The 25,972-nt window shown below is 43.9% G+C and overlaps 1 protein-coding gene and 1 long non-coding RNA gene across 15 annotated transcripts in view; one reads left to right on the top strand and one right to left on the bottom strand.

The window, feature by feature from the left end:
• LOC143764221 (uncharacterized) overlaps nt 1–25,972 on the bottom strand; it is a 321,683-nt gene that overhangs the window by 57,245 nt on the left and 238,466 nt on the right. For all 10 annotated transcript variants that reach the window (XM_077249606.1, XM_077249602.1, XM_077249607.1 and 7 more), the window contains 10 exons: nt 17,717–17,937; nt 13,501–13,647; nt 12,831–12,995; nt 12,464–12,615; nt 11,086–11,254; nt 10,894–11,002; nt 10,661–10,806; nt 7,088–7,213; nt 6,825–7,004; nt 6,006–6,230 (listed from right to left, as the gene is read on the bottom strand). In XM_077249606.1, the coding sequence (XP_077105721.1) occupies nt 6,006–6,230; nt 6,825–7,004; nt 7,088–7,213; nt 10,661–10,806; nt 10,894–11,002; nt 11,086–11,254; nt 12,464–12,615; nt 12,831–12,995; nt 13,501–13,647; nt 17,717–17,937 (1,640 nt within the window). The remainder of the gene's footprint in view (nt 1–6,005; nt 6,231–6,824; nt 7,005–7,087; nt 7,214–10,660; nt 10,807–10,893; nt 11,003–11,085; nt 11,255–12,463; nt 12,616–12,830; nt 12,996–13,500; nt 13,648–17,716; nt 17,938–25,972) is intronic.
• The window catches only part of LOC143764224 (uncharacterized), a 105,265-nt gene that overhangs the window by 2,445 nt on the left and 76,848 nt on the right, over nt 1–25,972 (top strand). The gene's annotated exons all lie outside the window — the stretch shown is intronic.

Raw genomic sequence — 25,972 nt, 5'->3', positions numbered from 1 at the left:
ACCCCCACATATGGGGTACCAGCGTATTTAGGAGAAACTGGACAACAACTTTTGGGGTCAAATTCTCCTGTTACCCTTGGGAAAATAAAAAATTGTGGGCTAAAAAATTATTTTTGAGGAAAGAAAACGTATTTATTATTTTCATGGCTCTGCGTTATAAACTTCTGTGAAGCACTTGAGGGTTCAAAGTGCTCACCACACATCTAGATAAGTTCCTTGGGGGGTCTAGTTTCCAAAATGGGGTCACTTGTGGGGGGTTTCTGTTTAGGCACATCAGGGGCTCTGCAAACGCAACGTGATGCCTGCAGAGCATTCCATCAACGTATGCATTTCAAAACGTCACTACTTCACTTCCGAGCCCCGGCATGTGCCCAAACAGTGGTTTACCCCCACATATGGGGTATCAGCGTACTCAGCAGAAACTGCACAACAACTTTCGGGGTCAAATTTCTCCTGTTGCCCTTGGGAAAATAAAAAATTGTGGGCTAAAAAATTGTTTTTGAGGAAAGAAAACTTATTTATTATTTTCACGGCTCTGCGTTATAAACTTCTGTGAAGCACTTGAGGGTTCAAAGTGCTCACCACACATCTAGATAAGTTCCTTGGGGGGTCTAGTTTCCAAAATGGGGTCACTTGTGGGGGGTTTCTGTTTAGGCACATCAGGGGCTCTGCAAACGCAACGTGATGCCTGCAGAGCATTCCATCAACGTATGCATTTCAAAACGTCACTACTTCACTTCCGAGCCCCGGCATGTGCCCAAACAGTGGTTTACCCCCACATATGGGGTATCAGCGTACTCAGGAGAAACTGGACAACAACTCTTGGGGTCAAATTTCTCCTGTTACCCTTGGGAAAATAAAAAATTGCGGGCTAAAAAATCATTTTTGAGAAAAGAAAAATTATTTTTTATTTTCATGACTCTGCGTTATAAACTTCTGTGAAGTACTTGGGGGTTCAAAGTGCTCACCACACATCTAGATTAGTTCCTTGGGAGGTCTAGTTTCCAAAATGGGGTCACTTGTGGGGGAGCTCCAATGTTTAAGCACACAGGGGCTCTCCAAACGCGACATGGTGTCCGCTAATGATTGGAGCTTATTTTCCATTCAAAAAGCCAAATGGCATGCCTTCCCTTCCGAGCCCTGCCGTGCGCCCAAACAGTGGTTTACCCCCACATATGGGGTATCGGCGTACTCTGGACAAACTGGACACCAACATTTGTGGTCCAATTTCTCCTGTTACCCTTGGGAAAATAAAAAATTCCGGGCTAAAAAATCATTTTTGAGGAAAGAAGAATTATTTTTTATTTTCATGGCTCTGCGTTATAAACTTCTGTGAAGCACCTGGGGGTTTAAAGTGCTCACTATGCATCTAGATAAGTTCCTTGGGGGGTTTAGTTTATAAAATGGGGTCTCTTGTGGGGGAGTTCCAATGTTTAGGCACGCAGGGGCTCTCCAAACGCGACATGGTGTCCGCTAACGATTGGAGCTAATTTTCCATTCAAAAAGTCAAATGGCGCGCCTTCCCTTCCGAGCCTTGCCGTGCGCCCAAACAGTGGTTTACCCCCACATGTGAGGTATCGGCGTACTCAGGAGAAATTGCCCAACAAATTTTAGGATCCATTTTATCCTGTTGCCTATGTGAAAATGAAAAAAATGAGGCTAAAAAAAATTTTTGTGAAAAAAAAGTACTTTTTCATTTTTACGGATCAATTTGTGAAGCACCTGAGGGTTTAAAGTGCTCACTATGCATCTAGATAAGTTCCTTGGGGCGTCTAGTTTCCAAAATGGGGTCACTTGTGTGGGAGCTCCAATGTTTAGGCACACAGGGGCTCTCCAAACGCGACATGGTGTCCGCTAACAATGGAGATAATTTTTCATTCAAAAAGTCAAATGGCGCTCCTTCCCTTCCGAGCCTTACCATGTGCCCAAACAGTGGTTTACCCCCAGATGTGAGGTATCGGTCTACTCAGGAGAAATTGCCCAACAAATTTTAGGATCCATTTTATCCTGTTGCCCATGTGAAAATGAAAAAATTGAGGCTAAAAGAATTTTTTTGTCAAAAAAAAGGACTTTTTCATTTTTACGGATCAATTTGTGAAGCACCTGGGGATTTAAAGTGCTCACTATGCTTCTAGATAAGTTCCTTGGGGGGTCTAGTTTCCAAAATGGGGTCACTTGTGGGGGATTTCCAATGTTTAGGCACACGGGGGCTCTCCAAACGCGACATGGTGTCCGCTAAAGATTGGAGCCAATTTTTCATTCAAAAAGTCAAATGGCGCTCCTTCCCTTCCGAGCCCTGCCATGCGCCCAATCAGTGGTTTACCCCCACATATGAGGTATCAGCGTATTTAGGACAAATTGGACAACAAATTTCGTGGTCCAGTTTCTCCTTTTACCCTTGGGAAAATAACAAAATTGTTGCTAAAAGATCATTTTTGTGACTAAAAAGTTAAATGTTCATTTTTTCCTTCCATGTTGCTTCTGCTGCTGTGAAACACCTGAAGGGTTAATAAACTTCTTGAATGTGGTTTTGAGCACCTTGAGCGGTGCAGTTTTTAGAATGGTGTCACTTTTGGGTATTTTCAGCCATATAGAACCCTGAAACTGACTTCAAATGTGAGGTGGTCCCTAAAAAAAATGGTTTTGTAAATTTTGTTGTAAAAATGAGAAATCACTGGTCAAATTTTAACCCTTATAACATCCTAGCAAAAAAAAATTTTGTTTCCAAAATTGTGCTGATGTAAAGTAGACATGTGGGAAATGTTATTTATTAACTATTTTGTGTCACATAACTCTCTGGTTTAACAGAATAAAAATTCAAAATGTGAAAATTGCGAAATTTTCAAAATTTTCGCCAAATTTCCTTTTTTTTCACAAATAAACGCAGAAATTATCGACCTAAATTTACCACTAACGTGAAGCCCAATATGTCATGAAAAAATAATCTCAGAACCGCTAAGATCTGTTGAAGCGTTGCTGAGTTATTACCTCATAAAGGGACACTGGTCAGAATTGCAAAAAATGGCCAGGTCATTAAGGTTAAAATAGGCTGGGTCATGAAGGGGTTAAAAATAAAAAACTGAAAATCACATTGTATAATTTGTAAATAATTAAATTGCGTTTTATCTGTATGAAATAAATAGTTGATCACCGACCAACCAGCAAGAATTCTGGCTCTCATAGACCTGATAGTTTTTCTGTAAGAAGCCTCCTACTCTGCATTCATTACCTGTATTAATTACACTTGTTTGAACTCGTTACCTGTATAAAAGACACCCGTCCATACAATCAATCACACTCCAACCTCTCCGCCATGGCCAAGACCAAAGAGCTGTCTAAGGACACCATGGACAAAAATTGTAGACCTGCACAAGGCTGGAATGGGCTATAATATTAATATATATATAATATTAATATATACCGGTAATAATTTTTTCTAATATAGGTCCAACATATTCCGCAGCACTTTACAATTAAGTAGGGACATGTACAGACAATAAAAACAATACAACGTTACACATTTCACCAGTTACAGGAGTGAGGGTCCTGCTGCTTGCAAGCTTACAATCTATAAGGAAATAGTGGCACACAGTAGGTAGAATGTGATTGTTATGTACGGTCCAGCCATCATTATAATAAATAAGGGTTTTCATATTAAGCTGCATGATCCGGTCATCAGCCAGGATATGTCTGAGTGCAGTTACCATGTGCTATTAGGTACAGGGAAAATGAGGAGACAGGTGAATAGGAAGGAGCAGATTATGATTAAGATTTAGGAGAGAACAGGGGAGAGTTAGGTTAGTGAGGTGATAGGCTTTGTCAAAACAGATATGTTTTTAAAGCACGCTTAAAAACATGGTGACTTTATATTAGTCAAATCATTTGGGGATAGTGCATTCCAGAAAACTGGCGCAGCATGAGAGAAGTCTTGGAGAAGGAGACACGAGGTTCGGATTATGGAGGTTGTTAGTCTTAAAGCAGTTGCAAAACACAGGACATCGGAAGAGTGATAAGACAAAAATCAGGGAGGAGATAAAAGGTGGTGCAGAACTGTGGAGAGCTTTGTGGGTGAGAGAGGAGTTTGTTTTGTATTCTGTAGCGAATGGGTAACCAGTGTAATGACTGGCACAAGGTAGAGGTGTCGGTGAAGCGGCCTGATAGAAATACGACCCTGGCTGCTGCATTCAGGATGGATTGGAGAAGAGAAAGATTGGTTAGAGGGAGATTGAACACAAGAGAGTTGCAGTAGTCCAGACGATAGTGAATAAGAGAGACAGTAAGAGTCTTAGCAGTTCCAAAGGTGAGAAACGATCGGATTCTGGAGATGGTTTTAAGGTGCAGGTGACTGGAGCGAGTGAGTGATCGGATATAGGGAGTAAAGGAAAGTTCTGTGTCAAATATGACCCAAAGACAGCGAGCTTGCTGCTTGGGAGTTATGGTTGCACCACCCAAGGAAATTGCAAGGTTGAGTATAGGTAGGTTAATAAGAGCACACAAGGAGCTCTGTTTTGAAGAGATTCATTTTCAGATACAGGGAGGACATGATGTTAGCAACAGCAGACTGACAATCCCAGATATTTTATATTATATTGTATAATTGGGTGTCATCAGCACAGAGGTGGTGCTGGAAACCAAATCTACTAATGGTTTGACTAATAGGGGCGGTATATAAGGAGAAGAGGAGGGGACCTAGGACTGGACTGAGCCTTCAGGAAGCCCAATAGTAAGGGGAAGATTAGAGGAAGAAGAGCTGTCAAAAGAGAGCGCAAAGGAGTGGTCAGAGAGATAGGAGGAGAATCAGGAGAGAAAGGCGTCCTTGAGGATGATAGAGCGGAGCATGGTTAGGAGGAATTGGTGATCCGCAGTGTCCAATATGGCAGCGAGATACAGGAGAAACAGCAGGGAGGTGGAGGGGGTTAAACACATTTGGTTGAGAATGTTATTTTTGTATGTATAACTGTTATAACATTAATACAAATTTACTTGATTAAAAAAAGGGGTTATGATGGCATGTTTGAATGACGAGGGAAAGATACCCCAAAGAGAGAGAAAGGTTAAATATTTTAGTTAGGTGAGTAGGGACAGCTGGGGAGAGGGACTGAAGGAGATGTGAGGGAATAGGGTCAATGTCGCAAGTTGCAGGGTGAAAAAAAAGGGAGGGGTCTGATCACTTCTACCTCTGTGACAGGCCCGAAGATGGAAAGATCTGGAGAAGATCTATATGGAGGAGCGAGTCAAAAGCCCTGCTGCAGTGTGTGCAAACTTGGTCAAGAACTACAGGAAACGTCTGACCTCTAATTGCAAACAAAGGTTTCTATACCAAATATTAAGTTCTGTTTTTCTATTGTAATAAATTTTAAGATTCTGTCTCTCACAGTTAAAGTGTACCTATGACAAATATTACAGACCTCTCCATTCTTGGTAGGTGGGAAAAGTTGCAAAATTATCAGTGTATCAAATACTTATTTTCCTCACCGTACAATAAGAGAAATGTACTGCAATAGTATACAATGGGACCAAACTCAAACTAAAACACTTAAAATACCCTTAATAATTGCCAAATTGGTGTTTCACTGCAAGTGGGCATACAGTACTGTCCATAAGAAGGCAGAGCTGCGCCCACTCCATCCACAGCCAGTGTCTCCCACTTCCACTGTGCTCACTCTATTCACAGCGGGTGTATGCCTTTACGGCTGATGTGTTATGACAATATGTGGGATGGGAGTTTCCAACAATGCTAAACATTTTAACCCTTCGGATGATGCAGTCAATCGAGACTGCTGCATCTAGGTGGTTAGACGGTGGGAGGGGTCAATGCACCAGACGTCACATGTTGCTACTCAGAGCCTAACCCAATATATAAGCATACAAGAGGGTGTTTAGTCTGGGCAGGAAGACTGCAGCTGGTCCAGACACCATGGTCTGTATTTAGTCTGTAAAAATTGGATGTATGAAACCAGTTTTACACATTAGTTCATGAAAAGTCATAAAACATGTTCACATACCAGGAGGGCACTCATAGCCAGGTCTGCAAGGGATTCCTATAATATTGACCACCAGAGTGACCGCAGAGTCTGGGCAGTAATACCCCGGGGGGCAGATCTCACAGTCCTGAATGGATGAAGCTCCTGATTCAGCTCTTACAGTGCCAGCAGGACAGGCCAACGGCTCACTCATCCCTGGGCACCAGTACCCTGGAGGGCATGGGTAGTCTTCATACATAACAGTACCTAAGATTAAAATATAGAAATAAGTCTATCCAACAACTGCAAGGACATTGCGGTAATTCCCAAGAGGCTAAGCAGGATCGAAAATGTTACAGTCACCTTTGAGGAGCAATAAAAAGAAATGATACCACAATAAAAAATATAAAAGAATGAAATAATTAGCAACCTGCATGCAATCTGGTCACCCCCAGGCGTGACCGCTGCAGCGATCAGTGTAGCCACACTTATTGGCATCATGGCTCAGCGCTGATGCTGGTATCACCCCACACATTTTGGCGGTAACCATTGGAGACTCTAGATCGAAGATGGATTCAAGCAAGTAGCATTTGAATTGTTTATATAGTATTTCTCAAGACTAGCAAATTGCACATCTACAAACAAGTGTCATTTTTATTGGGGGGCACAAGCCTATACATCACTACCTCCATTTGTACAAATATACAATAGTTTCCCCTTAGGACATGGTTAAACAAGTCATGACCCAGTATGATCGGTAGGGGGTCACAGAGATTATACCACTACATGAATAAAATACTGATGACTAGTCTATATTCTATGCAGATGAAGATCTACAGTATATATACACATGTTTCCAACCTTGTAGTTTGCAGTAATAGCCTGGGGGACATGGCTCGCAATCACTGGCTCTCTCGGCTCCTGGTAGGGCTCGGTACGTGTGAACAGGGCACTCCTGTGGTTCTCCTGTATGTCCAGAATTGGTCCGATTTCCCTCACTGCAGTAATATCCAGGCGGGCACAGAACAGGCACTGGATTTCCTAGTGAAGGAAATATTTATAGCTATCATAATAAAAGCATGTCGATGATTTCTTAAAAGAATATAATCAAATTCTAACAGCACCTTCTTTACACCAGTATCCTCGAGCGCAGGACACACAATCCTCACGGTGCCTGCCACCTGGAGAGCTTCTTACTGTGCTAGCAGGGCATGGGGTGGGCAACATGGCTCCTTCCTGGCAATAGAAACCTAGAAAAAGAAATCACAAATGACCCAACATAACATGTTGACATGAAGAAATTGTTTATGGTTTCCATTAATTTTTTTTTTTTAAATTCATTTATTAATTCCAGAATAAAACAAACAATGCACACATTTGCATTTATCATTATCAATTATACCTCAGAATACAAGTATTTGCAGAATATTATCATATCCAAAGTTTACAGGGGTAATAAACTGTGCATGTTAAATCATTAGTACCTATAAAATACCTACTATACAACTTTAACAACTTTAACCGTTAATAGTAAGTCGCCAAAAGGAAAAACAGATTTAAATCCTGCTCCGCAAGCGATGTCCCAAATCCACAAGCCTACCCTCCTGTGTATATATCTAATCAGTGTAGACTACAGAGTATGATAAGAGGAATTCCATCTACCCCAAATTTTTTCGAATTTACCTGGGCATCCTCTATTTTGGTACAGTGTTCTTTCATATGGAATAACCGAGTTTACCAAGTCAATCCAAGCTCTGAGAGATGGGGAGGAACCACCCATCCACCTTAACGCCAGTATCTTCCGTGCCAAGAAGAGCGTCTCTCGAAGAAAGATCCCAGTATGGTGATCCCAGGCCTCTGTATCCCACACCCCGAATAAGCAGGTCAATGGCTCAAGTGGGACAGGGATCGACAATAGTTTCCATTAATTTTGATGGGATGAAATTTGTTAACACAGTCAAGTCTATTGGAGGACAAAAGGGTCGGAATAGCTGCATTCTTATATGTCTACTCCACAAATCATGGACACAAAAATAATAGAAAGTTGCAAAACTTCTATAAAATTATGAGACTTAAAGGGAACCTTTTAGAATTATTTTACTACTGAAACCAGACCAGTGATACAGCTGTATATGTCCTAGCACAACAAGAAAAATAGACACCCATCTTGTAGTAAACCGGGATGCCAGTGCTGAGAGATTAAGCTTTGAAGCCATAGGTAAATTAGCCTGAAAGTGCATTGCTGGCATGTGGATGTAGTCAGAGTATCGGCACCCCCCCAATGCACTTCCAGGCTAATTTGCAGCTTGATTTTTCAGTGCCAGCACATTGATATACTGCAAGACAATCATAATTTTCATTGTACTTCGATCTATACAGCCTTACCACTAAGCTCAGTAATGAAGTCATCTTGACAGGTTTCCTTTAAATGCTTGATGACAGTAGGGCAATAAGAGCAGACTTTAACATAAAGATTAAATATGAGGAGACCTGACAACGTGACCCTGATAATGCAGATTATTTTTGTCTATGAATGAGTGGCAGACTATGACGGGCATACAGACCAGGAGCGGCAGACAGACCAGGAGCGGCAGACAGACGACCAGGAGCGGCAGACAGACCAGGAGCGGCAGACAGACCAGGAGCGGCAAGCAGACAAGGAGCGGCAGACAGACTTACCACTAAGCTCAGTAATAAAGTCATCTTGACAGGTTTCCTTTAAATGCTTGATGACAGTAGGGAAATAAGAGCAGACTTTAACATAAAGATTAAATATGAGGAGACCTGACAATGTGACCCTGATAATGCAGATAATTTTTGTCTATGAATGAGTGACAGACTATGATGGGCATACAGACCAGGAGCGGCAGACAGACAAGGAGCGGCAGACAGACACGGAGCGGCAGACAGACACGGAGCGGCAGACAGACACGGAGCGGCAGACAACACGGAGCGGTAGACAGACAAGGAGCGGCAGACAGACACGGAGCGGCAGACAGACACGGAGCGGCAGACAGACACGGAGCGGCAGACAGACCAGGAGCGGCAAGCAGACAAGGAGCGGCAGACAGACTTACCACTAAGCTCAGTAATGAAGTCATCTTGACAGGTTTCCTTTAAATGCTTGATGACAGTAGGGCAATAAGAGCAGACTTTAACATAAAGATTAAATATGAGGAGACCTGACAATGTGACCCTGATAATGCAGATAATTTTTGTCTATGAATGAGTGGCAGACTATGACGGGCAGACAGACCAGGAGCGGCAGACAGACCAGGAGCGGCAGACAGACCAGGAGCGGCAGACAGACACGGAGCGGCAGACAGACACGGAGCGGCAGACAGACACGGAGCGGCAGACAGATCAGGAGCGGCAGACAGACCAGGAGCGGCAGACAGACCAGGAGCGGCAGACAGACACGGAGCGGCAAGCAGACAAGGAGCGGCAGACAGACTTACCACTGAGCTCAGTAATAAAGTCATCTTGACAGGTTTCCTTTAAATGCTTGATGACAGTAGGGCAATAAGAGCAGACTTTAACATAAAGATTAAATATGAGGAGACCTGACAATGTGACCCTGATAATGCAGATAATTTTTGTCTATGAATGAGTGGCAGACTATGACGGGCAGACAGACCAGGAGCGGCAGACAGACACGGAGCGGCAGACAGACACGGAGCGGCAGACAGACACGGAGCGGCAGACAGACACGGAGCGGCAGACAGACACGGAGCGGCAGACAGACCAGGAGCGGCAGACAGACCAGGAGCGGCAGACAGACACGGAGCGGCAGACAGACCGGGAGCGGCAGACAGACCGGGAGCGGCAGACAGACCAGGAGCCGCAGACCAGGAGCCATAGGGATCATTCTCACATGCGAGAAACTCGGATGAGTCTCGCACGTCAATACCCGGGCACTGCACCTGGCACTTAGGAGCGGAGAGGGCGGCCGCATAGCAATACATGCAGCCGCACGCTCTGCTCCTGAGTGCAGGGTGCAGTTCTCACATGTGAGAATGAGCCCTAAGGCTGCTTCACACATCAGTTTTTTTGCCATCAGTCACAATCCGTCGAATGTTAAAAAAATTGGATCCGTCGCAGATTGTGAAAAACTGATGCAACGGATGCATTTTTTCACCGGATCTGACTAGCTGATCTAGCTAATTGGATCCTAAAAAAAAAAATTGACGCATGCCCAGTTAAAAAAAACGGAATCCGTCACCAGATTCCGTCACTGTCCGTTTTTTCCACAAACACAAAAAACGTTACTATGTCCGTTTTCTCAAAAAAGTCACAGAGAAAGAAGCAGAGATGATTACCTGCTCAGGCCTCCAATACAAATGCACTGGCAGGGTGCAGCGGACCCGATTAATGATGGCAGAAACACAGGTGCAACAATACCGATTAAACAACCACTTTCAATCTAGTGTTGGCTGTTTGGTATTTAAATGCACAAAAAGATAATAGTCTGTATGTGGCATTATTCAGATAGGCCTGTATCCATCATGGGGGCTGGCTGCCAATGTTGGCATGTGCAGTATGTGTTATCCCCACCCATCATAACTAAAATGGGGGATTAGAAAAATATCTAGTTTGTCAGATTTCTAGAACTTGCACCACCCGCACATTTTCAGGTTTGGTGTTCCTTCTTATTACCTTTCTTTACAAACTTATTAATAACCAATTGCACTACTCACCTGGTGGGCAGACCCCTGCACACATCTGCCCCCAGTTGCACTCAGTCAGTGAGCTCCGGCTGAAGTTCTGGACGTATGGTGTGTATTCTGAACTGCCGGATAAGCAGAAATGACCGGCTGCACAAGGTCCCTGCAGCTTGCCTCCTCTGTGCATCAGGAAGGGCAGTCAGTTAGGGTATGTTCACATGTGACAGGCTAATATGTTCTACACATGTTCTGACATGATCTGATACCTGCAGTAGTTTCCCGGGGGGCATGGGAGACATTCTCCCTTCTCTCTCAGACCATTCATTTCAAGAGGTGTATAGGTCCCATTAGGGCAAGATACAGGAAAAAGTGTCCCTAGTAAATATAAGATGGCAATTTGTCCAATATATATATATACATACAGCTGCAGTATATAAGCCACAAAGACTAACACACACCTGCAGGGCAATAAGAATGTGACGGGCATGGCTGCGGGTCACCAGCCACTGCTTCCTGGCAGAACAATCCTGGCTGGCAAGGGGTGCAGGAATGAGACCCGGTATTTGGCTGGTACTGTCCAGTGGGGCAGGGTATAGGATGAGATGATCCTGCAGTGCAAAAATGACCCTAGACAAGATGGAGAATAGGAAATGGAGAATTTCAATATTTATGCAACTTTCTAATTATATGCGGTGAAGCCAACAGCATTCTCAAGATCTCCGCTTTTAGCAGGTGAATGAAAGGATGACATACAACTCCCATGACAGATATAAGAAGTGTTTGTTACAATATATCCACAGGAGCGACAAGAACATCTCTCCAGTCCTGAACTAGTTTTTCCTTCTTGGCTGCACGTATACACTGTGACATAACCTCAGCTGTGTGAGCAGGACCTGGTCATTACCCCATCACTAGAAGGGAATGCATCTTCTTTATCTTGCTCATTAGCTCCAATTACAATGCAAATATTTTCACAGACAAAATAAATAACATGAACATCTTGTATCTGCAGATTTTATCGATTCTTGCAGGCATTTGTAATACGTGTTCTCGCAGTGTCAGATGACTACGTGTTATCCGTTCCTTTTGGGATGGACATGATAGCCGAACCAATAAAATTATAATAAGGAATGCTTTACAGGAAACTTTGCAGCCATGATGCCATTGTGTGTCCATCACATGACTAGGACAGATCTATGTCCCCTGTTAGTCATCGGCCTCCAAGCAGAGATCGTAAACTCCATACAATGATCACAGAACATATATTGGAAATTCGTGTATCGTGTTATTACACATAGAACAATATTCTGGTTGAGTAAATATTACTGAATGTTTCTCTTTGGTCGGGAGGTCACTCTGGATTCAAAGTTTCCAAAACTCCTTCCAATTTCCTTGTGTGTCAGGGAGCGACTTAAATAAACATAAACTGTGCAATTATCAGAGGTATCCGAGCTAAAAACAGGATAAAACCACAACGCACGCGGCTATGTGCTCTGCCACTGGTGATCAGTACCGGTCCTGTCCTGTCAGCTAAAAACACATTTACTAAAACCAATGTACATAACAATACAATCTGTACCACTGGTCTATTTAAGGTTAATGTTGCTCTGCCGCTGCACCCCCTTCATTCTTCAGGGTGGTGGAGAATCCTACAGGGTGGTGAAGAATCCTACAGGGTGGTGGAGAATCCTACAGGGTGGTGGAGATTCCTACAAGTTGATCCCCCTTCAATCATAAATGTAGTGATATTACATGGAAAAAAAACGGTGCAGTTAATCACTTTCGGATGCGGATCATTAGCCAGAAAATGGTGATTTTCAGAAGATTTTCCCTTACCTTTGGGCACAGGAAAGCGGTAGGGGTGGTAGAGGTGAAGTTCCCTGGGCAGAAGAATCCAGCTGAGCACAAACCTGTGGGCAAACTCAGACCGACGCTGGCACAAAAATACCCAGCGTAGCATGGCACACAGCTGTCCATGGAAGAACCACCTGGAAAAGAGAACCACAGAGATGGTTCAGAGGCTTCATAGGAGATACAATATCAAGGACCAGGAACCAGGACACAAGAACGCAATGTATCTCTCCTAGAAATGTAAGGACTCTCGGATGTCACCGCTCATTCTAGATAGATATAATAAAGTACTGGTGAAGAGTCCTGTAGAAGTGACCCCTGGAATGGAAGGGTCTGGGTAGGAGCCACGTACCGGTTATATTTTTCAGAGTGCCGACAGGACAGGGTTTTGGAGAAAGCGTTCCTTCAGGGCAGTAATGGCCGCTGGGACAAGGACCGCTGAGTGGAAAGCGGGTGGTCTTCTGAGGAATATTGTCGACTGCTTCTCCTTCACAGTAATATCCAGCAGCGCACAGACCTGTGCACAGAAGAGGGGATGATGATACATATGTGTGTTATCAGATATAATGGGATACACTATACAATGTACAGACATGAAGGGGAAGCTTCCACTAATACAGATACAGCGGTAATGACATGGACCACGGGGTGTTGCCAATATATCTATTTAAAGGGAACCAGTCAGTATGATTTTAGCATGAAAATTAGCCAGTAAGTGCATTGGGGGAGTGCAGATATACCCCAGGTGAGCTGATACGCCCCAGTCCACTTCCAGGCTAATTTGCATGTGGTTTTCAAAGCTTGATTTCTCAGAACTGACCCAATCACTACCAGATAGGAATCATTTTTAACGTTGTACTAGGACCTACACGGCCATACTGCTAATTTCAGTGACTGACTGAAGTCCCTGTGGACAGAACTACAGACAATGCAGCAGCAGAAGAACAAACATAGATCGGAAGAAGAGATGAATGTGGTGTGAGCAGACACAGTCAGCAATATTGCTAGTTTTACTCCTTTACCATCAGGCGCAGAGTTCCCTTCTCCGCGGCAGTATCTCCCCGCTGGGCACCTCTTACATGAAGCAAGTGTCAGAGCCCCTTCTATAGGATTAAAAGTGCCAGCCGGACATGGGATTGGCACTGCAGTCATAGCCGGACAGTAATTACCTACAAGGATGAAACATTGAGTTGCATGTGCTTTATACGGGTAAGACCGCGCTCACACAATCAGTATTTGGTCAGTATTTTACATTAGTATCATAGAAACAAGTCACCACATTTGTAATTTTTATCTACTTCTGGGTTTGGCTTACAAATACTGATGTAAAATACTGACCAAATATTGATCGTGTGAACGTGGCCTAACTACAACCTATTTTACTGGTTCTGTAATACAATCTGCTCATGAACTACTACAGAAGCCAATATACAGCGCAGACACAGAGGAGGCCATGCTGGTACCAGAAGTGCTTATGAGCAACTCCTTTATCGAGCAGGTCCAATCATTACAGAGATTGAAGATTCCATATAGCAATATAAAAAATGTTCCTTTAATTTCCGTTGTCAGAATAAGCAGTGCCATGTGTGCATATGAAGATGAAGACTATTTTTGGTCGCTATGTGACTTCTATCCTTCCATTTTCCCTAGTATTCCCCTTTGCCAGTCCTTCCTCTTAATTTCAATTGTCTTTGAGCTAGTGAGTGGAGATCAGTTGCTATGATGGCTCCAATAGAGATTCTTGCTCTTCTGTCTCTATGTAGCTCATGTTCAAAAGCAGCAGATTAGAGAAAATTGTACAGAGGTACTGAGCTGTGTAACTGTAAATCCAGCTGTGGGATGAGATAAGTAATCATATATGAATGCCCTAACTAAAAACAACCTTTATTATTAAAACCAAGGCAAACTCAAAATGACAAAAGACACAAAAAAGGTGTTCAAACACAAAAAACAATTACCCGCAACCTAATGGGGAGTACTAGATAACCCTAGACAGAATCTCTATACTAGCCCCTTCCTGGCTGCAGAGGTTGACGCCCTAGGGGGGAACGTTGTGGCGCCCCCGCTCCACGATGGCTGACCCTGCACGCCCTGATGTGTCCTACAGCCGCTAGTGAGAACCCCTACCCACAAACTAAAGGGTCCTCTTACACTATACAGAGAGAATTCCTATGCTAGGGAAAAACCTAGGTCCCCAGTGAGTATAAAAACAATGTATGAACACATGGCGAATAGTGAAGGATATGATACCGCTCTATTGATGAGCAAATCTGTTCCAGCCAAAGTGGTTTTAGAAAACTATTGCTGAATATTCCACCTTATAGAACCAAACAATAATCAGACCACCTATGCCCTCCACATACTTGGGGACCACTCTTTACTTTATCCTAATATATGATTCAACAATATACATCCCCTGCAGGTAAAACCGATACTGATATCAAACATACCCTGCATGGAAAGATCATAACCAGTGGAATATATGGAAAGAGATACTCATCTCTAGTTGTGTTCACGGTAACTCATCAACCGCCATAACTTCTTAACGCCTCATGGGATGTATATTGTTGAATCATATATTAGGATAAAGTAAAGAGTGGTCCCCAAGTATGTGGAGGGCATAGGTGGTCTGATTATTGTTTGGTTCTATAAGGTGGAATATTCAGCAATAGTTTTCTAAAACCACTTTGGCTGGAACAGATTTGCTCATCAGTAGAGCGGTATCATATCCTTCACTATTCGCCATGTGTTCATACATTGTTTTTATACTCACTGGGGACCTAGGTTTTTCCCTAGCATAGGAATTCTCTCTGTATAGTGTAAGAGGACCCTTTAGTTTGTGGGTAGGGGTTTTCACTAGCGGCTGTAGGACACATCAGGGCGTGCAGGGTCAGCCATCGTGGAGCGGGGGCGCCACAACGTTCCCCCCTAGGGCGTCAACCTCCGCAGCCAGGAAGGGGCTAGTATAGAGATTCTGGCTAGGGTTATCTAGTACTCCCCATTAGGTTGCGGGTAATTGTTTTTTGTGTTTGAACACCTTTTTTGTGTCTTTTGTCATTTTGAGTTTGCCTTGGTTTTAATAATAAAGGTTGTTTTTAGTTAGGGCATTCATATATGATTACTATTCTGGTTTCCCCGTGCTACTATATTTTTTTCTTTAGCATTGTGGGATGAGATAACCACTTACTAGAAAGCAGTAGTGTGGAGAAAATTATACAAGCGCACCGATCAGTGTAACTGTGAATCCAGCTCTGGGTTGGAATAAACACTTATTAAAAAGCAGTAGCATGCAGAACATTATACAGCAGTACTGAGCTGTGCAACTGTTAATTCAGCTCCAGGATGAGAAACGCTTACTAGAAAGCAGCTGCATGATGAACATTAGACAGAACTGCTGAACAGTGTACTATAAAGTCTCATGACATTTTATAATGCAGTACCTATAAACAGAGCTTTTACCATAGAAGAAATACTACATATTTATCATGTATAACTAGACACTACAAAGTTTGGGGTCCTTTCACTCATATCATATCTAGTTCACGTATTACTCTTGGGTCCAGTATCTTTATGTAATGGCCTGTAAGTTCAAGTCACACTTATCCCAGGTTGTGTCACACATTCCCCAGAAGTAAGAAGTATTCATTGCAGACTAATTTCTTGCGAAGTAGAAGCAATATTTACTCAAGTGCTACAAACATGTGCAAATAGACAACGGTGCTCCTGGATTGTGACAGGTTACATATTGATTCACAGGAATCTTTCCCAGTCACTGTGGGGGTATCTGCTTGCTGTGATCCTCCCATTACTTATTGTCACGGATCCCTTCTCCGTGGTGTCACTAATTCGTCACGTGCCCGCTCTCACACGTGACTTGGGGTTGTGCCTGCAAGGGTTAATCTATCTCCCCTCTCTCAGTCCAGCATTCAACCTCTGTCCTATGCTGTAATGGGAGCATAAATCACACACCGACCCAGGCCACACACCCGCTCATACACGCTGCCACCACTCATCGAATACACGGGCGATGAGTCCCAGAAATAATAATACTAATAAAAATATGTCTATCACTCATAAGGCTCACACACCTTAGGCTATGGATTCTTTTAGAACATTCAAGGTTCAACTTGTTAAAGTTTTATACTTTAATAACAAAAGGTTCAATGCTTACAATAAGAAAAAGGTATAAAAATATGATAATAAAAAGACATACAACTTATGCAAAACAGTATCAAAATAAACAGGAGAAACTTACAGAAATTATCTAACTGGTAGTTGCTTTCTGCTCCCTGAGGGGGGGTGAATGGAGTTGGTGGAACACATCAGCTTCTCAGGCTACCCTCACATGTGAACACAATTCTCTGTCTGCAGCCTAAATTTATAACTTTGGTCTGGAGGTCAGGTTTCTAGACCGACCCCTCAGGTCAATATCATAACTGCTGCCTGTTTGATTGGGCCACGGCCGCGCCCCCAATGAATACATTATTTTCTCTTGAGATACGTGTGAAAAGGTTCTCAGGAATAGATGCCCTCCGGCCGCAATTAGCATCTCCCCTCCAAGACCTAAGAGGTGCCAAATGTTACCTTCTTCTTTGCCCTAGCTAGACCTCCTGGTGGGATATGGAGACAATTCCTACTAGTCCCAAGGAAGTACCTATTAACACCTAGGTGCGACTTGCCTTCAGGACAGATGTTACATTATCACTAGTCACACATATAACCCTAGACATAGGTCACTACACACATATAGATATATATATACACATATTTCACCACACTTACTAGGACCCTATATACAATAATGCGCATTATCTACAGGTGTTTTTTTTTTGTATATAGTTGTACATATGTATATATTGTTTTGGGTTTACCACAGTCTTTTGTGCTCATGATACCAATGTACATGTAGATTTTAATGGATTCATCCATCTATAAAATATATACATGAAAATCAGTATATAGTGTACTTCTGTGTATTTACAATTTTGCTTAGAATTTGATCCCCCACAGTGACTGTCTGAAAAAGATTCCTGTGAATCGAAATTACACCCTCTGTCCCAATCCAGAAGCACCATTGTATATTTGTACATGTTTGTAGCACTTGAATAAAAAAAAAGTTTAAACTTCCCAAGAAATCCGTGTGCAGTGAATACTTCTTACATCCGGGGAATCAACTCCCATTTTGCTCGTGCCTCAATGAAATTGGTGAGTGCACTCCGAATCTGATTGCACACTTACCCCGGGGACAGCTCACTGGCTCCACTGTGGACACGTACATACAGCTACTCCCAGCCGGACATGGTAGACACATACTAGACCCAGACATAGGACTAAATGTTCCTGGTTCACATGGGATCTCAATACTTGTGCCACTGGGGCAATAGAATCCAGGAGGACAACGATAGCCATGAAGTTCATCTGAAGGGCATGAAACAGAGCTGCCTTCCTTACAGACGTATCTGAGAAAGTAAAATGAAAATGTCTGACATTAGGAGGAGAAAGGAATGTGCCTTAAAGGGTTTTCAATTTTTACACAATAGCAACTCCGCAGCAAGTTACAGTACAATATTTTTGAAGACGATATTCACATGTACAGTTTTCAGTGTGAAAATTCACAGATGCTGAGGATCATCAAATACGCAGCAGTGCAGTGCTCATTCTGTGAAAATGCAACAGATCTAATCCCTTTTATGATTAGGGGAAAATCTGCAGTACAATCCTCATGTAGTAGCTGTATGTAAAACTTGTCACAGATTCTTCTTTATACATTGGGGATAGAACCAAACCCTGTGGTATCCGTATTTCATGGGAACTCGCATGGAGGATGTGGAGTTAATAGAGACTCCGTGAACTTTCATCCAGAAGGAACTGAACCACTGGGAAACATAGCTCAAGAGTATTAGGATGGTGCACTCTCCAAGGATCGTTCAGTACTCATGTAAATCCTGATTCTATGCTATGGTTTTTTCTGAAGCCCAGACTGGAATGACTTTCCTCATGAAGGGGAGGTTAGAAACAGGTCTGTAGCTACTCATAGCAGCTAGGTCCATGGAGGGCAACTTTATGACAGGCTTAATGACTTCTTTCAGTAAGGCTATGTGCACACGTTCCGGATTTTTCGTGTTGTTTCGCTATAAAAATGCAATAAAACCGTGAAAAAAATGCATCCATTAAGCAACCTATTAATAAAATACAATCTGCAATTTTTGGGCACAAGTTGTGTTTTTTTCGGCCAAAAAAACGCATCGGAGCAAAAAAACGCAGCATGTTCATTAATTTTGCGGATTTTTTGCGGATTTCCCGCTATTTAATGCATTGGGAGGCTCCAAAAAAAACGCATACGGATTTCCTGCGGAAAAAGTCCGGTTTTGTTCAGGAAATTTCTGCAAAGAATCATGACATGTGCACATAGCCTAACAGTTAGCCATATTCATGATTGCCAAAACAAGCAGGTCAGCGCACACCAGCAGGAGTGCCATCAGGCCGGGGCGCAGGTCACATGTCCGGTGGACACACTGGAGGATTGTTGTGATCTATGGATCACTGAGCAGATCAAATTTCAACTATCCAATTGAGGTTTTAATATTGCAGATGCCATTTTTTTATGTTTTTTTGTCCATGAAGTGATGGGCACAATTTTCGCAGACTTCGAGCAGGCAATCCTGCATCCTACAGCAGGATAAATTCTTCTTTAGCTCTTTTGCTACAGTGTACAGTCTGAAGAAGAGAGATTTGCCTCATCTGGATACATTTGTATCAAATCTTCAGCTGAGAGAAATGATTGAATCTTCCTATTTCCTGACTGCAAGCAGAGATCTTGAAAGTGCTTTAAGGAGCTCATGAAGCATTTTACAAACTGCAGAATGTGTGAATTATAACCGCATTTAGCTACCATTCAGTACATATCATACCAAAGGAATAGGAGGAGGCAGAAGTGCCGCGGTTGTACATCTGCTGATGTTACATTGCGTAGATCGGTCTCTCGTCTGCATTTTGTTAATGACTTCAGAGGCCGGGCTGACAGATCCATTATTGATTGCATATTTAATGGTGGAGAAGATGAAAAGCTCCTCGCCTTTGACAGAAACGCAGCATAAAGTAAAGAGAAACGCTATATCTATCAATATTTAGTGAAGGACAGAGGGTTCTCTGGATAATGAACCTCACATCTCTGCAAATCTGGATTTTATTTTTACTTTACAGCTGATTAATTTTCAAACTTTGGGAACATTACATTTCCACAACCTTAAAAAAGGAAGCAGGGCATTAGATATGAATGCAGTTTGTGTCATGTGTGGCATGCAAAATAGAAAACATCTGCAGGCTTTATAGTGAACTCACAATGTTAGATATTACTATATTTGTTGCAGTTTCCTGATTCTACTATTACTCCTTATACAAAACAGCAGTGTAAAGTATGGAGGAAAGACGAATAGCAGCATGTGCCTGCCGCTCTCTGCAGCAGGATTAATCATAGAATGGCAAAGTTGGAAGGGACCTCCGGGGTCTTCTGGTCCAACCCCCTGCTCAAAGCTGGAGTCACTAAATCATCCCAGACAGATGCCTCTCCAGCCTCTGTTTGAAGACTTCCATTGAAGGAGAACTCGCCACCTCTCATGGCCGCCTGTTCCACTCACTGATCACCCTGTCAAAGAGTTTTTTTCTAATATCTAATCTGTGTCTCCTCCCATTCAGTTTCATCCCATTACTTCTAGTCTTTCCTTGTGCAAATGAGAATAAAGATGATCCTTTTACAATGTGACAGCCCTTGAGATATTTGGAGACAGCTATTAAGCACCTGCACATAATCTTTGGGAGATTGAACCCCCCAGTGAGATATATCAGTGTTTGCTCCGCCGGTACATTCACAAGGGGGTATTTTGGATCCGGGGAGCCATGCTTTCAGGTATAAATAACATTGCAGCTGAAGGACGGTATTATCATCTGATAGAGAGCTAGCATGAGTCCATTAGACTTCATTACCGCCATCATCGTATTCTGTAATTACAATTTAATGACTAATATGTCACATAAAAGATAATGGAGCCGCTTTAATCGCCAATCTCAGTGCCTGATTTACTGCATGGTACCAATTACATTTAATGTTGCGGCATCCTCCAACTTTAATAGATCACATTTCCCGTCTTTAGATTCCGTCACTATACAGATAATATGATGTCCCAGATGACATTACTTTCCTGTGGAATCCATATGTTTATAAGACGTATTATATCGTACCCTCCGTGTCTGTATCTACTATATAATTGTCTAAGGGGTACTTCCGTCTTTCTGTCTGTCCTTCTGTCTTTCTGTCATGGATATTCATTGGTCGCGGCCTCTGTCTGTCATGGAATCCAAGTCGCTGATAGGTCGTGGCAAAACGCCCACGACCAATCAGCGACGCGCACAGTCCGGAAGAAAATGGCCGCTCCTTACTCCCCGCACTCAGTGCCCGGCGCCCGCATACTCCCCTCCGGTCACCGCTCACACAGGGTTAATGCCGGCGGTAACGGACCGCGTTATGCTGCGGGTAACGCACTCCGTAACCGCTGCTATTAACCCTGTGTGTCCCCAATTTTTTACTATTGATGCAGCCTATGCGGCATCAATAGTAAAAAAATGTAATGTTAAAAAAAATAAAAAAACAAAAAAACCTGCTATACTCACCGTCGGTAGTCCGCCGAGCCGCTCGCGCCAGCCGCCATCTTCCGTTCCTGGCGCTGCATTGCGAAATTACCCAGAAGACTTAGCGGTCTCGCGAGACCGCTAAGTCATCTGGGTAATTTCGCAATGCACCCAGGGAACGGAAGATGGCGGCCGGCGCGAGCGGCTCGGTGGAGCTTCGGTGGATCCCAAGTGTCGGTAACCGCTTCTTGGATCCAGGCACCAACGGAAGGTGAGTATATAACTATTTTTTATTTTATTTTTTATTTTTTTTTTTTTAACAGGGATATCATGCCCACATTGCTATATACGTGGGCTGCGCAATATACAACGTGGGCTGCGCAATGTACTGCGTGGGCTGCGCAATGTACTGCGTGGGCTGCGCAATGTACTGCGTGGGCTGCGCAATGTACTGCGTGGGCTGCGCTATAAACTACGCATACATATTCTAGAATACCCGATGCGTTAGAATCGGGCCACCATCTAGTACACTATACCTATAGCAGCCTAGCCAGAGATGGAAATGTCATGTCAGAGTGCCACCTGCTGTTCAGACTGGGAATTACAGCTCTCCAAGATTTATATCATGTACTGATGCGGTTTATCCAATGGCTCAAAATTACATAGTTACATAGTTAATAAGGTTGAAGGAAGACTTTAAGTCCATCTAGCTAAACCCATAGCCTAACCTAACATGCCCTAACATGATGATCCAGAGGAAGGCAAAAAAAATCCATGTGGCAAAGAGTAAGCTCCACATTGGGGAAAAACATTCCTTCCCGACTCCACATACGGCAGTCAGACTAGTTCCCTGGATCAACGCCCTATCAAGGAATCTAGTGTATATAACCTGTAACATTATACTTTTCCAGAAAGGTATCCAGTCCCCTCTTAAATTTAAGTAACGAATCACTCATTACAACATCATACGGCAGAGAGTTCCATAGTCTCACTGCTCTTACAGCAAAGAATCCGCGTCTATTACTATGCTTATGCATGTAGGATAGCTGCGGAGACACCATCACGTGTTTCTCAACGCAAGCAGTGAATAGCCAGACCTTTCCCCGGGAAGGAACCACCACGGGAAGGGCAGCATCCAATAAAGGAAAACATCCAATACAGGAAAACCACCTATGCCAAGCATGGTATCCATCCACAGACAGCTGTTTCGGGGTGTTTGCCCCTCATCAGTGAGGAGTAGGAATCTGGCTATTAGGAGCAGTGCCTAGTAAAAGGCTGTGAAGGAACAGATGATTGGCCTCGGGGAGACCAAAACAGCCAACACCGCGGAGACACCATCACGTGTTTCTCAACGCAGTGATCCAGAACACTGCCCCCATCCCTTATGGGAAATATACAAATGCATGTAGGATAGCTGCGGAGACACCATCACGTGTTTCTAAACGCAAGCAGTGAATAGCCAGACCTTTCCCCGGGAAGGAACAACCACGGGAAGGGCAGCATCCAATAAAGGAAAACATCCAATACAAGAAAACCACCTATGCCAAGCATGGTATCCTTCCACAGACAGCTGTTTCGGGGTGTTTGCCCCTCATCAGTGTGGAGTAGGAATCTGGCTATTAGGAGCAGTGCCTAGTAAAAGGCTGTGAAGGAACAGATGATTGGCCTCGGGGAGACCAAAACATCCTACACCGCGGAGACACCATCACGTGTTTCTCAGCGCAGTGATCCAGAACACTGCCCCCATCCCTTATGGGAAATATGCAAATGCATGTAGGATAGCTGCGGAGACACCATCACGTGTTTCTCAACGCAAGCAGTGAATAGCCAGACCTTTCCCCGGGAAGGAACAACCACGGGAAGGGCAGCATCCAATAAAGGAAAACATCCAATACAGAAAAACCACCTATGCCAAGCATGGTATCCATCCACAGACAGCTGTTTCGGGGTGTTTGCCCCTCATCAGTGTGGAGTAGGAATCTGGCTATTAGGAGCAGTGCCTAGTAAAAGGCTGTGAAAGAAAAGATGATTGGCCTCGGGGAGACCAAAACATCCAACACCGCGGAGACACCATCACGTGTTTCTCAACGCAGTGATCCAGAACACTGCCCCCATCCCTTATGGGAAATATGCAAATGCATGTAGGATAGCTGCAGAGACACCATCACGTGTTTCTCAACGCAAGCAGTGAATAGCCAGACCTTTCCCCGGGAAGGAACAACACCGGGAAGGGCAGCATCCAATACAGGAAAACATCCAATACAGGAAAACCACCTATGCCAAGCATGGTATCCATCCACAGACAGCTGTTTCGGGGTGTTTGCCCCTCATCAGTGTGGAGTAGGAATCTGGCTATTAGGAGCAGTGCCTAGTAAAAGGCTGTGAAGGAACAGATGATTGGCCTCGGGGAGACCAAAACATCCAACACCGCGGAGACACCATCACGTGTTTCTCAACGCAGTGATCCAGAACACTGCCCCCATCCCTTATGGGAAATATGCAAATGCATGTAGGATAGCTGCGGAGACACCATCACGTGTTTCTCAACGCAAGCAGTGAATAGCCAGACCTTTCCCTGGGAAGGAACAACCACGGGAAGGGCAGCATCCAATAAAGGAAAACATCCAATACAGGAAAACCACCTATGCCAAGCATGGTATCCATCCACAGACAGCTGTTTCGGGGTGTTTGCCCCTCATCAGTGAGGAGTAGGAATCTGGCTATTAGGAGCAGTGCCTAGTAAAAGGCTGTGAAGGAACAGATGATTGGCCTCGGGGAGACCAAAACATCCTACACCGCGGAGACACCATCACGTGTTTCTCAGCGCAGTGATCCAGAACACTGCCCCATCCCTTATGGGAAATATGCAAATGCATGTAGGATAGCTGCGGAGACACCATCACGTGTTTCTCAACGCAAGCAGTGAATAGCCAGACCTTTCCCCGGGAAGGAACAATGTCATGATCTCCATGGCCAGAGAACTAGCATAAGCCTCTATAGGAACAAGCTCTTGGAAGATGTAACTGTACTGACCATGAACTAAACCTACCGCATCATCTAGAAGTAGCCAGGTAGCATGTCCTACTTTTTATCCCTATATGCCCAGCGCCGGCCGGAGAACTAAATAATGCTAGCAGAGGGAAATATAAGACCTGACTCACCTCTAGAGAAATGCCCAAAAGGAGACAGAAGCCCCCCACATATATTGGCGGTGATATGAGATGAAACAACAAACGCAGCAGGAAAATAGTTTTAGCAAATTTGAGGTCCGCTTTCTAGATAGCAGAAGACAGAAAGCATACTTTCATGGTCAGTAGAAAACCCTAACAAAACACATCCAGAAATTACTTTAGGACTCTGGCATTAACTCATAATACCAGAGTGGCAATTCCTGATCAACAAGAGCTTTCCAGACACAGTAACGAAACTGCAGCTGTGAACTGGAACCAAAATACAAAAACAAAACATGGACGAATGTCCAACTTATCTAGTAGATGTCTGGGAGCAGGAACAAGCACAGAGAGGCTTCTGATAACATTGTTGACCGGCAAGCATCTAACAGAGAAGCCAGGTTATATAGCGACACCCAGATCTAATCAGAACAGGTGAACAGGGAAGATGATGTCACAAGTTCAATTCCACCAGTAGCCACCGGGGGAGCCCAGAATCCAAATTCACAACAGTACCCCCCCCTCAAGGAGGGGGCACCGAACCCTCACCAGAACCACCAGGGCGATCAGGATGGGCCCTATGAAAGGCACGAACCAGATCAGAGGCATGAACATCAGATGCAGTGACCCAAGAATTATCCTCCTGGCCGTATCCCTTCCACTTGACCAGATACTGGAGTCTCCGTCTGGAAACACGGGAGTCTAGGATTTTTTCCACAACGTACTCCAACTCACCCTCAACCAACACCGGAGCAGGAGGCTCAACGGAAGGCACAACCGGTGCCTCATACCTGCGCAATAACGACCGATGAAAAACGTTATGAATAGAAAAGGATGCAGGGAGGTCCAAACGGAAGGAAACAGGGTTAAGAATCTCCAATATTCTATACGGACCGATGAACCGAGGCTTAAACTTAGGAGATGAGACCCTCATAGGGACAAAACGAGAAGACAACCACACCAAATCTCCAACACAAAGCCGAGGACCAACACGACGGTGACGGTTGGCAAAAAGCTGAGTCTTCTCCTGGGACAACTTTAAATTGTCCATCACCTGCCCCCAGATATGATGCAATCTCTCCACCACCGCATCCACTCCAGGACAATCCGAGGATTCCATCTGACCGGAGGAAAATCGAGGATGGAACCCCGAATTACAGAAAAACGGGGAAACCAAGGTGGCAGAGCTGGCCCGATTATTGAGGGCGAACTCCGCCAATGGCAAAAAAGCAACCCAATCATCCTGGTCAGCAGACACAAAACACCTCAGATATGTCTCCAGGGTCTGATTAGTCCGCTCGGTCTGGCCATTAGTCTGAGGGTGAAAAGCAGACGAAAAAGACAAATCTATGCCCATCCTAGCACAAAATGCCCGCCAAAATCTAGACACAAATTGGGTTCCTCTGTCAGAAACGATATTCTCAGGAATACCATGCAAACGAACAACATTTTGAAAAAACAGGGGCACCAACTCGGAAGAAGAAGGCAATTTGGGCAGGGGAACCAAATGAACCATCTTAGAAAAACGGTCACACACCACCCAGATGACAGACATCTTCTGAGAAACAGGCAGATCTGAAATAAAATCCATCGAGATGTGTGTCCAAGGCCTCTTAGGAATAGACAAGGGCAACAATAATCCACTAGCCCGAGAACAACAAGGCTTGGCCCGAGCACAAACGTCACAAGACTGCACAAA

Source organism: Ranitomeya variabilis, chromosome 4, assembly GCF_051348905.1.
Source record: "Ranitomeya variabilis isolate aRanVar5 chromosome 4, aRanVar5.hap1, whole genome shotgun sequence".
Lineage (NCBI taxonomy): Eukaryota > Metazoa > Chordata > Amphibia > Anura > Dendrobatidae > Ranitomeya > Ranitomeya variabilis.
This window is presented reverse-complemented; position numbering and strand designations above follow the sequence as displayed.